Genomic DNA, 14,005 nt, shown 5'->3' with positions numbered 1-14,005 from the left:
TGTTTGCTTATGTTCCTCAAGTCTGAATGTGCTGTGACAGTTTTTGCTCTCCTTTATGTCATTCAGCCAAGTTTCTACAGACGTCTTTGAGATGCCACGGGTGTAGCTGACTATGATTTTGGCTCATATATGTATTTACAGACTGAAGGTCGCAAGAAAGAGAAACCGAGTGCCTGTAATATGGTGACTTTCAGCTGCTAGAATCACAGAAATCACACCAAATGGCATTAATTTAGAGAGAAGGCAATTGAAATAATGAAAACCATTGCAACATGCATACAAGTGCAATGTGAAGCTCCCTGTAGCAAGAAAGCATACAACTATAACATTCAATCAAACTAGGAGATGAGGGAAAAGGAAAATAAAAAGGTAAAAAATAAATGTTTAGACATCTTGAGAAATAAAAGAAATGGCCACTTTCATTTGCAAAACCTGAGGAGAAATCTGGCCTGAGTGGCCAAAGGGGGATTCTCTTAAAAGCTCAGAGTTGGTCTAACTCTTTTCAAGCAAATCCAAGACAGGGCACTGTAATCCATGAGAAGAGTTAGTCATCGGCAAGCACTCATGCAAGTTTAACCATCCTGTACTTCTACATTTATCCACCAAGCAAAAGAATGACCAAATGCTAATCAGAGCAAAGAACATAAGAATCAGTATTTTAGTTCTGCCCTATTCACCTGGTCCACCTTACTGTGTTGACTCCCACCTAGTCTTAGGAAAACACTAATTAAGCGCATCTCGAGCCCTATTGGCAATAGCCTTCTTTTCTATATTAAAAAACAAAAGTGTGTCCCAGCCACATGGCCCCGGGCGGAGCTCTTCCCACCTTCATCCGCGAGGAGGAGAGGTCTGTTACAGGCCACATCAGCGATGTTTCAAGCCGTGCAGGACTGAGAGGCCGGTCCCGAACTCCTGCAGGCTGTGTAGCAGCTGTGTCACAAAAATGCTAGGGGGGCTGATGGATGCTAGCTTGTACCAGGGGATCGCGGTGTGTAACACGGCCTCTCTGAACCCTTTTTGGCACAACTTATGCCCATCTGCTTCCCCTCTGCTCCTTCTCCTGGAGAGGAACATATGGCCCAGAAAATGTATCTCAGAAGCAGGAAATGTATTCATATAATTTTCTAAAATATTCTGAATTTCTTTTTTCTCCTAAAAGCTTATATTTCAGTTATGAACCTTATATTCTGGCACAATAAATAATATTTTTACAAAAGCAAGTCCTTGCTTAAACAGTTAGGCAGCCCACAATGAAAAACTAAAAAAAAAATTGTGTATTGCACCTCAATAGTAAGAAGTTGCTGCTGCAAGAAAAAATCTTTGCTAGGATTCTGGCTTTTGTCCATTCCAACATCACATTTTCATACTTACCTTAGTCCAATCGCATTGCATCCAATAATAAATCAACAACAGAAGAAAATAAAGCCACAGTCAAGCTTAACATGAACATCTAATCACCAAACATTTTTGCTCTGAATGGTTCAAACCAGAGACAAGCTTCCACAATTTTCCTCATATTAAATAGAACTTCACATCACAAATAGAATAATGAAGTTCCTCAAGAAACAAGAAAATCTTTCTTTTAAATAGCAGTACCAACATCTCTGTCTGCAGTCCTGCTTCCCTAACAAGGGTAAACTTTTCCACTGTATCAGTGAGACTTTTGCCAGCTTGCCTGTCTGAAGACGGCAGTACTGGAACAAGGCTTCATCTGAATGATTCCTCATTTCTGCCTGAATATGTACAAATTTTACATACATATATATCTCTGTGTGTATATATGTATATAATATCTACTTGTTTATACAAATATACATGCATACATACATATATATGTATGTGCATATACATGCTTTAATATTTTAATACTCTTATACAAAACACTCTTAATTCTTGATCGCAAAAATGCAGTATGAGAGAAAACATACTGCAGTCCTTGCCCAATGTAAAACCACGCCAGACAGTGCCTGTTGACACTATTCTTTGATAACCAATCTAGCATACCTTATAAGACACTGATACTACACCTATACAGTGGCTGTAACAGGACAAGTAGCAATACGGAAATGTATGTTTCTCATAACGAAATGCTTTACTAACAAAAAAGTAGGTAGTGTTCTCTGTCTGAATTGTCATCAAAGAGTTTAACATGAAGTCCGTTAACAATGACACAGATGTTTCTGGTTATATACAACAAAAGTAGAGTGTAGCAGTTGCTTAAAATCATCTGAAGTCAACAGGATTCCTTCTGCTGATTTCAGAGGGTTTTAGGACAGATTTGGGTGTATTCTACATGATATGTAGACTTTTAAATGCTTCTTTTCTGTAAATATTTTAGTGAAAGTTGTTGATTCATGCATGTCAGATACACGGGCTGTGAAACCATTTTCTACTGTCTTTGCATTAAGCATACTGTTTATCCTACCTTTGCCGCCACAGATGAGTTGGGTTTCTCCAGCAAGTCCCAGAGCTTCCTCCTTTTATCTGGGCAGCAGGTATTATCAAATTCTTCCCCTTCTCTCTCGCGCAGCGTCTCTGCCTCTCTCCTCAGCTCCTCATTCATCTGTTCTTTCTTTTGATGGTATCTTGCCTGGCAGCAAGATTCTAAATATATCTCATCAATCCCCCAGTAATCAAGCTCCTGGCCAAAAGAAAGAGCACACATTTCCTCCATCATATGTAGTTTCCCTGTCCTGTAGAAATTCAAAATGGAAGTGAAAGCCCCTGGGTGTCGATCAAAAAAATATTCGTTTTCATTTAGATTATAGTCATCACATACTTCTAGCAGAGATTCATGAGTATTGCAGTCTCTGAGCTTTCCTAATCGTGTCCTTGGAAGTCTGTCCAAAGTCCTCCACAGCACTTCATGGTTGAGCCCACCGACATTTATTTTAACTCTCCGCGAGCAGGCTTTGCTCCTAATGATCTCCACTGGTTCTGGAGGCAGAGAAAGGGTAGACCTTGAAGACTTTTTGTTGATACCTGGTGGAGCCTTCTCAGCCATTCTGAAAAGGATGCGGTTGTAACACCAGAGTCTTCAGCAGAATGAGCTTGGAGACTACAAATATTTGGGCAGAGTCCTCTTCAGATAGACAGCTCCATTTCTGAAGCTAAAAAAGACAAAAAATTAGAATATCGCAATGTACAATACATTCCCCAATCTCTCTCTGTCTCTTTCCTGCCACGCTTTCATATGCAGATGAAAATTTAATGAGGGTAATTTGCTCTCTCTACAGTGAGATTCTTTTGTGGTAGTATACAGAACCACTGGAACAACTGGAACAGCTAAGAGCACTATGTTTAAGGAAAGGAAAAAATTCACTGGAATTTCTGCATTCATGAAAATCAACTGGGACAGTTTGTACAGAGGATTTGGGTTTTTGTTGTTTTGAGTTTTTTTAAAAGCAGTTTCTGATGCAGCCCTGTTAGCTTAATCTGATTACTTGCCAATTAACATGTGAGGTATGCTAATGGAAAGATTGTAGAGATATCCATAAGGAAAAGTTGAAATGGGGGGTAGCTTCCCTTTTATTAAATAATTCAAATGTGGGAGATAAGTTCTGAAACAGAATGAAAGAATTAGAGCATATCAAAATGTCCTGTGAAACCAAACTGCTTCTCTCCCCCTCCCAACCCAAATCTTGATTTACTGTATTGTTTCATGGCCAAATGTTACTCACCGAACAATTCAATTGCCATTCTGACAAGTCAAATTTTCTAGCACTGGACACTGCTGATTCATTTACAGACAGGTCAAAACAGTCCTAACTCTTTTGCAGCCAACTGAACAATAATACATGTTACATAGGCAAAGACTGTGCATGCCATTCCCTGCCTCCTCAGAAAGGCTCTTCTCTCTTCCACTTGTTCACCTGTTAAGTTGTTGCAGGGACATGATTGCATGACAGCAATCAGCAACCTCAGGTTTAATAATCCGCAAGTGCATCCTCACTCGCTGTGCCTAGTGCTTCGGTGAACTCTGAAGTGCAGCTGTTTGTCACCAAATTCGGAATATCAGGATCAAACAGGAAGGAAGGAAACCCACCCACCATCTCTACTGTGGTCAATTATCTGAAACAGTGCTTAAATAATAACCTAGCCATGGTATCACAGCCCAAAGGGCAGAATATTAAGAATGCTTAGGCAAGTTTCTCTTCCAAAGAAGGAAAGTCCTCCCTAGTAATTTCCCTGAGTAGACATCTCCTCCTCCTATTCTCTGCAAATCAACAATTCAACAGCCTGGTCTTTTTTGTTTGTTTGTTTGTTTGAAGTGAAATAACTCCAGCTTTCAAAAGCATTGGATGTGAACAAGAATTTGATCTTCTTTGCAGAGTAAGCATGAAGGTTGTGATGGGAAGGATTGCTACCTATAAATACATCAGGGGTAAACACCAGGGAGGGAGAAGAACTATTTATACTAAAGGACTATGATGGCACAAGAACAAACGGGTACAAACTCACCATGAAAAAAGGTGGCAATCTGAAAAGGAACGAGAAGGTCACAAAGACCAGATCCTCACCAGAGCAGTGAGGATCTAGAATAATCCTTTACTAAAAGTACCAGCAAAACCAAAGAATTATTTCAGCGTGCCATCTGACATGCTTATGACAGTGTAGATTATGTTGCCAGTATAAAATGAAAATTACTAACCCTCATTATTGCTAAACTTTAGAAGTTCCTCCACCAACAGATAAAGTAATAATAAGGCTCAGCCATGTATGATACAGGTATTAACAGACTTCCATGTCCAAAGACATCAGGGAAAAGGAAAATTACCCATCAGAGCAACATTTACATTCACAGATATATTTTTTTTTTCTGGTTAAATGCATATCTCACTGTCTCGTTAACCCCCATGATGGCAACAACCCAAAACACCACCTTGTTAGCAGTTTCACTGTGAAGTTGAACCTACTTTAAAAACACGAGGGCCAAAATATTCTGCCCTTTCCCATCCTGCCTCCATCACTGCACTGTGAAGCTCCTCCCTGATCTCCCAGTGCAACCCAGAGCACCTCTGTGCATATTTACGTAAGGGCTTAAGCCTGTAACATTTACCTTCATTCACGAAACAGATAATCTGATAACTTCACTTGCAAAAATAAATGTCATATCAAAATCAAAGCCCTGACATCAGTAGTTTTACATAATATACATCCCTTTCTGTTGTGTTTGGTTTGTTTTTTGCTTTGTTTCTTTTTCACCTTAGGCCGATTTTTTTCTCTAGTTTTACCCTTCTCTTCATTGCCTTAAATGCAAGGGGATGATGGGAGGACTTCTGAGAAGGAGGGGGCTTGGGTCTTTGCCAGGTGTCCTCACTTAAGCATCTCCTAGCACTCTGGGATGCATTTATCAGTCTTCTGACATAGAGACAACCACATAAACACTAAGCAGTTATGAGAGGCTATTTCTCCACAGAGGAAATATTTACAACCTTTTTTGAAAAAATTCTTTTAGACTTTAATGCACAATGATGTTTCTCCTTTAAAGGATGTCTTACATAACGAAACACAAGAATTTAAGAAATTCATAGAGAGGTTCTGTCATTCTCCATGAAATCAGTCAAGTCTTCAGGCAATTTCTACAGAGGTTGACTAGTTTATTCACTATTGAATCTCAGGGATTTCTTCTTATTAATATGTGTTCCCTAATATTAGCAATACCGACTAAAACACAGTGGAAATCAAGCAGTTGACCTCATTAATCTTAGGTTAACCATACCCTCATTTGCTTTTCTGATTACAAAAACTAAAGATATGCAAGACTACATGTTGTTTTAGCTTTTATGCAGTGTAGTTACCACACAGATTTGTAAAACAATGCAAAATTATAGTGTCACCAAGATTGGTCTAAAGCTGATAAAACATTTTCGGATTTGTCAGTACAATTATTGTTTGCATCTTCCTGCTTGAGAAAACGTGGCTTTTCTAAAAAGCTTTAAAAATCCTGGTTAACTGTGGTCATAGTGAAGTCAGCAGTGAAACACCATTAAGTCTGTGTTTAGAAGACTGGATCGAAGGCACTATGTGCGTATGTATGTACCAAGGAATGAAACAGTGCTCATAACACATAGCACTCTGAAAAGATCAAAAATAAAAAGCATTTCCCCAAATGAAGAATCTTGAAACGTGAGGTCTATTTTTACCTTTTTACAGAGGTCCTTTCATTTAAGTATATACAAGCAGTGGGCAACATAACTTAAAAAAACCCTGCTTTTAGTGTGCTTCCTAAGTTTCTTTCTTCACACCTTCTTTTGTTTTCTGCTGATAAAATTTTAAAATTTCTTCCTGTGCAACCCCAAGCCTGGACTACAGAGCCTGTATTTAACTGTGCCTTTAACAAAAATTTAATCAATAGCCTCTACTTTAACTACACAACATTTTTAACTTCATAATCCACATTATAAATTTCACATAAAATCACCAGGTCTTTCATTAGAACAACTATATTCAAGTAAGGTTACCTTTACAATTCATTGAATAATCTTTCTGGATTTTAGCTACTGCAACTAATGCTTCAGACACTGCAATTTTTGTCCCGAGAAGGCTTAAAATATCCTTCTGTTTAGTTTATTGCATTATCCTTTTGGCTGTGTGCAACTCCACCATGGACTTTTTCCACTATGGGCTAGTGAGAAGCACAAGTGACTACCCCTCGGCAGGCAGGCAATGCCAGCTGGCTGCTCACCAGCACTGCTTAGCAATCGGTAGAGAAAGACACAAATGCTAGCCACCGATATATAAGAACAACGCCAGACAGAAGTGATTTTCTTCCCTTGCAATAATAAAATGATTAAAATATCTATAATATTGAATAAAACTCTTCCAAACCAAAGCCAATTCTTTGCATTAAATAAAAGCCGAATCTTGCAAAGACTCAAAAAGCTAGGGAAAGCCTGAATGAAGGTTAAGTGTCATACAGCTTCCAATGGTGTGATTCCCCCCATGCCAATCCCTCCTGCTTTAAGCGATCATAGAATAATTTACCATTTCTTTGCATCTTTCTCACTCAGTCTGTGGCCTCTGAGGTTATTTAGCGTGTCCTACTGCAAACAAACACCACGTGCAAAGTGATGAATTTCCCTCTGGGAGCTCTCACTATCTTACCAGAGTGCCCCCATGGTATTCCAGAGTTTCCCTTCTCAACATCCCTAGGAGGCCATTATTACCATTGCTTTATAAGGGAGAAAATGAAGGTCACAGATGTCTGAAGTATCCAGTGATTTTGGCTGCTCAAACTGAGATAGCTGCTTTTTTCAGAGTCCTTAGCATTTTTATCACATTTGATGGGCATGCCTATGTGAGCAGATTAAACCCTCAGGCAGAATTCCTCAGTTGCCTGTGCCGTCACATTGCCAGAGCATTGCCTGGCACGCACAATTAGGACTCTCCCAAATAATTTGCAGGGATGGCTGGAGAGTCAGCATTCTTCAATATCTGCTCCTAATAAGTGTTTTCTCCACAGCCATCTGCTTTGGAGCCTAGGTGAGTCTAACGGCACGCACAGAGGTCACTATGCCAGCTGGCTCGAGCAGCACTGGCCCCTTCCACAGGCCAGCCCAGCTGCACCCTGCACATTTAAGAGTCAAGTCCAAGCTACTTTTGCATGCCTTAGTCATAGACTTCCCTCCCAATCTCTGCTGTGTAATTTGCACTGAAGAAGGTGGAGATGAAGACAAGCTGAGAGAGTTGGGGTTGTTCAGCCTGGAGAAGAGAAGGCTCGGGGGAGACCTTATAGTGGCCTTCCAGTACCTAAGAGGACCTACAGGAAAGATGGGGAGGGACCCTTTATCAGGGAATGTAGCAATAATGACAAGGGGTAATAGTTTTAAACTGAAAGAGGGTAGACTTAGATTAGATGTTAGGAAGAAATTCTTCATCCTGAGGGTGGTGAGACACTGGACCAGTTTGTCCAGGAAAGTTGTGGATGCCCCATCCCTGGAAGTGTTCAAGGCCAGGCTGGATGGGGCTTTGAGCAACCTAGTCTAGTGGGAGGTGACCCTGCCTATGGCAGGGGGTTGGAACTAGGTGATCTCTAAGGTCCCTTCCAACTCAAACAATTCTATGATTATTTAAAGAGATACTACACTACTTAAGCATGCTTCACTGGTAGAGCATGCCTTCCCTGCGCACTTAAAACACTGTGAGACAAAAAAGTATGTGGTACATACTAAAAAGGCTGTATCATAAGGCCTCCAGGAAAGGGGACCAAACCTGCTTTGTTCTGATTAAGAGACACATTTTCCATCTTAATATCTTCATCTATTTTTGTCAGAAGGTGGCCTTCTGTCAAAACTTGACAAGTTGATTGCAAGGGAAGTTCGTATTCATTCATTTCCTAGCTTTGGAAACAAATGGAAGAAGTTTTCAGAATTTGTTGAAGGTACATCTTCAAGATTTTTGAAATTAAATCTAGATTTCTGGTTCTAAATGTAACAATAATGTTTATTTTTTTCTAAGGTTAAGATAGCTCTAGATCTAAATGAGATATTTTGCAATTATTAAACAAAATATTTTGAGTGATGCCATTCAATGTATTTTTTTTCAGGTCTGGAAAATATAAGATCAATGTTTCTTCAGATGCCAGGCAAAAAGGCTCACTGAAATCCAGAAAATACTGGGGAGATAATAGTTTCTTTGAGTAGTTCAGCTATTAAAAATTACTCATTAAGGTGTGACATAAATCAGACCTGCAGTCCATATATAACGCAGATATGTAACACTTTGTGGAAAAACTAGCTTTAACTTTCTAAAAAGCCTTAGAAAACCTGTGCCCACCTCAGCGTCTGACTCTTAATGCACATAACCTGGAATATAGCAAGCTAGTCAAGAAAACATACAGCAAGTTAGTTGGGACAAACTAATAAATTTTTACTAAATAACAAATTTTTAGAGTTTTATATCGCGGCTTATTTGATCGCATGGTTCTGCTTTTTGCAACTTCTGCTTTGCTGTAATAGCTCTGCTACCACATCATACCTATCAAAATGCCTGGGTTTTGGATTCAAAATAGGAAGACCTGCAGTTTCTTAATGGTGAGCTGTGGGATCTTTATTAATAGCATTTCCCCTTGATTTCAGTTTTTAAAAAAATGGCTGAGATGATAGCTAAAACTCTGAAGAAAAACACGCCACTCAAATGAGGTGCTCTTATTTCCATTTCCCAACTTTACAGAAGTCACACCTCATAATACAGTTAAGGATTGGCAAGTTGAAGGCAGGAAGTGTCAGGAAACATGTCAAAGTATTCCTGAGCACCGTGTGTATGTCTCAGCTTCATATTCATATGCAGGAACATGCGCATACACTCAGAGGAGAGAAGTAGCTGAGCTTTGATTGTCCAAGCTATCTGTGATAGCTGTGTCGGCATTTGGGCTCAAGTCCTCAGAGCCAAGGGGCTGAAACCACCAGAAGACATGTGGCCTGAAGGCATAAAGAAGGAGCCGGAGCCCCTCTCCCCTGTGAGACAGCTTCCCTGCAAGCAATGGCTGGCTCATGCCAGACCACGACCATGGCCAGAGACGTCGCTGGTGGATGGCAGGGACTGTACGAAAGCTGGGTCCTTCTGTGAGCTAATGCCAAATTGCAGCTGCAGCCTTGAAAGCTCTGCTTACAGCTATGGATGCGTTGCTCTATGGAAAGTAAGATTTTGCTTTGAGAATAAATCCTGCAAAACCAGCTCTTGGGGCGTTACTATGGCTAACTGGTCTAAAACAATGTTTATTTCTATTTCATAACAGAACTCACAGATTATTTATTCCTAGTATGTGACAAATTAAACGTTGGCTGCATAAAGTCTCAGAGATCTGCAGGAAACACTCAAAAAAGATGGGGCCCTTTATAGATGAACTTTTCAAATCGACTAAATCAGTCTGTCTGCTAACTCCTTGTTCTCACCATCTTGAGCACAGAAGTGTCTTTTAGATGGATGAGCCGAACCTCACTGCGGAGCAGCAGACTCAGAGGCTTTATATATTCCCTTAGAGCCTTGGACAAGAAAAGCCAGACAGAAATAGGTAAGGAGACAGAAGACAGAAAAAGAGGGACAGTATAACTGATAAAACGTTTGTAAAATCTTGCAGTCACACAAGCTTAGCAGTTTTGGCCTATCTGAGTTTTCTAACTACCCCAACAGCACTTGCAATTACTTACTGGAGCTCCTACTCAAGGTAAAGCCTTGGGGGTAGGCCCTAGACTCCACTACAGGTGATGCAAACAACCTCACACCAAAAGGCTGAATGCTCTCGACAGCGTTCAGTGCAATTTTACCTCAAGACTCGTATGGAATTTAGGAATCGAGTGGCCTTTTTGAGTAGGACTTCACCACAACTCTGGAGCTGAGAGCGGGGTTTGGGGCACCCCTTCAGACTGCACTGAGGTCTCAAGAGAGCAATGAGCGTGGCTTCGCAGTCCGTCCCAAGCAGGATCACCACCAGCCTTTATTCCAGACGAGTTCTGGTTCTCTGTCTTTCCTTATCAGCAATGCTCTGTAGTTGGTCCTTGTGACAAGGGGGACTATATGATCCTTACAAAACAATCCTGATACGTTCCTGCTTGGTTTACAAAAACAGTCACATTGCCATTGCAGCCCAGGTTGAAGCATCTCTTGTTTAGGATGTAATTGTCTGTGGTGTCTGCACTTTACTATTTATGTTTACAATTGGTTGCTAAGGGCTGAGTTATTGCTTTCGCCAAAGATACTGTCTTTCACTGCATATTTAGCCTTCCCTGGAAATTTCAGAGTGGATGAGTTGTCACGGAGAAGTACAAGGCCGAATGGCAGATCGTTTTCTTTAGTTTCAAACAACCAGATATTACAGAAATGTGATTATGCAAGATCCTCATTTCAGGGCTAAATCAGACTACATATTTATATCCCGGCTAGCACTCTGGATCCACGGATTTGACTGGTGCTACCGTACAATTCTTTAAGTAGATACAGATATTATATACAGGGTAAAATAATAATAGTAAATACATAACTATTAATAAAATAGAGCTTTAAATTGCAACTTATTCATCCACTACTTGATTGTTTTTTTTCTAATTGCATTGCAGTGCATTAAGATGATGGAGGAGATTGTCAACATGTCATTTTTTCTTTGAGGAGGCACTATTGTAACCTAAAACAATTAGTTTTAGGGCTTTTCTAAACATGTTATCTTCTATAACCCTTCAATCTTCCACTGCTCCCTACCAATAAAATTGCTGCCAACTAGCCAAAACCGTTGAAGAACTTCACAGATGTCTTTTTGTTCTCCTGAACAAAAACTTGCACAGTGTGGTACTGAATGATTATTCTAGGTTTCTAGGCAGGGAAATATTACACAGGATATAATATTATACTATATACATAGAGAATGATGTCTGAAGTAACAAGGTACATTGAGAAGGGTCAGATTTTATCTCTCTTTGAATGAAACTGCATCCAAAACTCTGGCTGTGGCACTTTGTCCAGAATCTGGTATAGTGTTTGAATTTTCTAACAGAGTATAGACATGCAGCCCCACCATTCCAGATCTACACACAGTTAAGGAAAGTATGGTCATATTCTTAAGTGACTTCTTTGGAAATGAAAACATTTGGGTTCAATTTCTGCCTCTGTCAAAAGTTTCATTTTGAACCCTTTCTAACTGGGCTCTGCTGATTCAGTTGAGGAAAATGGTAGGCCTAGGCCTCCCTAGACAACAGGTTGGAAGAGACACAGCCAAAGATTTCAGTTTGAGATGGGTAGATTTACTCAGGAGATGCTTGTCTCAACCCAGTGACTGTACCCAGCAGGACTACAGCCTACGTTCTTACCCCTGGTGCTTCACAGAAGCACTGAAGCTGGAAGGAATGAATCAAGGCCTTGATTTTTGGGTGACTCAATTCTGACAAGCGCCTTTGTACACAGCTGGAAATGTCCCCAAGGTCATAGCATCAGCAAGCCTCCACAAAAATCTTTTATCATTAAAAATTAAGACAAGTTTCAGTCTAGGCTTGATTCTGAAGAATCCATCCCTTCACCATTTTTATGTCTTAAACTATGGAATGCCTTGAAAAAATACCCCAGCCTACTACTAAAAATTGTAACACAGGGCCTATGACAACCTGTCATCTTATTTTGCCCATCTGAGACATGGGGTCACCCAGAAATCTTTGATTCTCAACCTTATATTAAAGTGGTTTGGTTCCACAGGACAGTTCCACATCCTGCACAAAGGTACAGCTGGTTTGGGGATTGTGTAAGGGAGTGCTCTTCCTAGGAACTCCAGTTTAACACTGTAGAGAAGAAGCTACACTTCATTTTCATACTCATTTTTAGTCCTACCACAATGGAGACAGTGCAAGTTTTGGAAAGCAGAATGTCAAGCCTAAAGGCAGCTGATACCAGGAGTATTGATATTTTTGACCCTCAAACTGACCTGACAATAGAAAAAAGTGAGGACTTGCTGTCATGCACAACCCCATGCTACTGTTGCTCTAATTCTGAAATCAAGAATGGCTAAAAGGAAAATTTTTATAAAACTGCCACTATAAATTAATTTATTTACCTCTGTCAAGCCAAAATGTATTTTTAAAAGCCACAGCATCCTCTTAAAAAATGTGCTCCATCAGAGCCATTAGTTCAGAGTTTCTAATATTAAACATGCAAGACCCAAGTTCAAAGAAGGGTGCGGGAACCTCTAAGACAGGATCAACGCGGTACTTCATGGTCAGAAAGAAGATACTCTGAACTCCCATCCAGGCCCAGTGCATAGGCAGGATCAAAAGGGACGCAACTCACCCACATGACATTCTAAGCCTGGAAACCTCCTCTTATATGAGGCACATAAAACACAGTCCTTCAGAAGAACTGAACAAGGTTCACTCTATTCAAAATAGAATCATAGAATCATTTAGGTTGGAAAAGACATTTAAGATCATCAAGTCCAACTGTTAACCTAGCACTGCCAAGTCCAGCACTAAGCCATATCCCTCAGCACCACATCTACACGTCTTTTAAATACCTCCAGGTACAGTGACCCAACTATTTCCCTGGGCAGCCTGTTCCAATGCTTGACAACCATTTCAGTGAAGAATTTTTTTCTAATATCCATCTTAAGCCTCCCCTGGCACACCTTGAGGCTGTTTCCTCTTGTCCTATCGCTTGTTACACCTTGAGGTGGTGGTAGCAGCCTACTGATTTAATTGCCTGATTATTAAATATTCACCCAGGGACCATGTTCATCCCTACTGACTCAAACCTGTGTTTTATATTTTGTAGACTACTGTTGCTACCAATAAGCCCCTGGATAGATAGAGGGATGGAGACCACCCTCCCTGTTCCTACTGAGCAAGAACGAGGCAGACTGCACTCCAAAGCCAACAGGCTTGAGTCTGTAGCTGAGGGGTGTGACCAATCCTTTGCTGGGAAGAATCCTGGATTACAGGAGATTAAATAATTGTTTGCTTCACGTTAACCTAAAAAAGGCCTAAAAGCTTGATTTCCTGCTTCTGGGTGAATACCCTAACCACGAGGCTACTGAACAAAAGCCAAACGGTTTTGTTTCTACTAGGTGATCTATAAATATGTCCTCATTTTCAGAGCAGCCAAACATTCTCATCCCTTCTTTAGTTCAAGGGGAGAAGAAGATACCAGCACTGCTAGCACTACTTTAATGAAATCCCTAAATAGGACCAACTAGCAGCCAGGCTAGTCCTGAATATAAATGTAAGCACAAGGACTGCCCAGTTAAGAAGTTTGCTCTATGTCAGCAATAACGAGAATGAAGACAGCATGAGATGGAAATATTCTAGTAGGCAAGACCTTCTAGATGGCACTACTGTCAAGGTAGATCAACTCTGTGTGCTGTTAATCTCAGCAGCCACTGGATGAGCACGTACAATACTGTTCATAGATTTGTGATTTCAAGGCTAATTAGCCCAGATCACTGTTTTGAGTCTGTTTAAATACATTAGTGGGCTTCTTCTAGAGGCTGCAGCCTGCCAGCACTTTCTGCTCAAGTTATCCCAGGATCTCT

General features: G+C 40.4%; 1 protein-coding gene across 1 annotated transcript in view; it reads right to left on the bottom strand.

Moving 5' to 3' along the window:
• KCNB2 (potassium voltage-gated channel subfamily B member 2) overlaps positions 1–14,005 on the bottom strand; it is a gene marked incomplete at its 3' end in the record, with an annotated part of 203,600 nt that overhangs the window by 184,607 nt on the left and 4,988 nt on the right. Inside the window, exon 2 of the mRNA XM_082479117.1 lies at positions 2,426–3,110. Within this exon, the coding sequence (XP_082335243.1) occupies positions 2,426–3,004 (579 nt within the window). The 5' untranslated portion in view covers positions 3,005–3,110. The remainder of the gene's footprint in view (positions 1–2,425; positions 3,111–14,005) is intronic.

The sequence above is a fragment of the Vanellus vanellus genome (genome assembly GCF_965231255.1).
Source record: "Vanellus vanellus genome assembly, chromosome: 2".
NCBI lineage: Eukaryota > Metazoa > Chordata > Aves > Charadriiformes > Charadriidae > Vanellus > Vanellus vanellus.
This window is presented reverse-complemented; position numbering and strand designations above follow the sequence as displayed.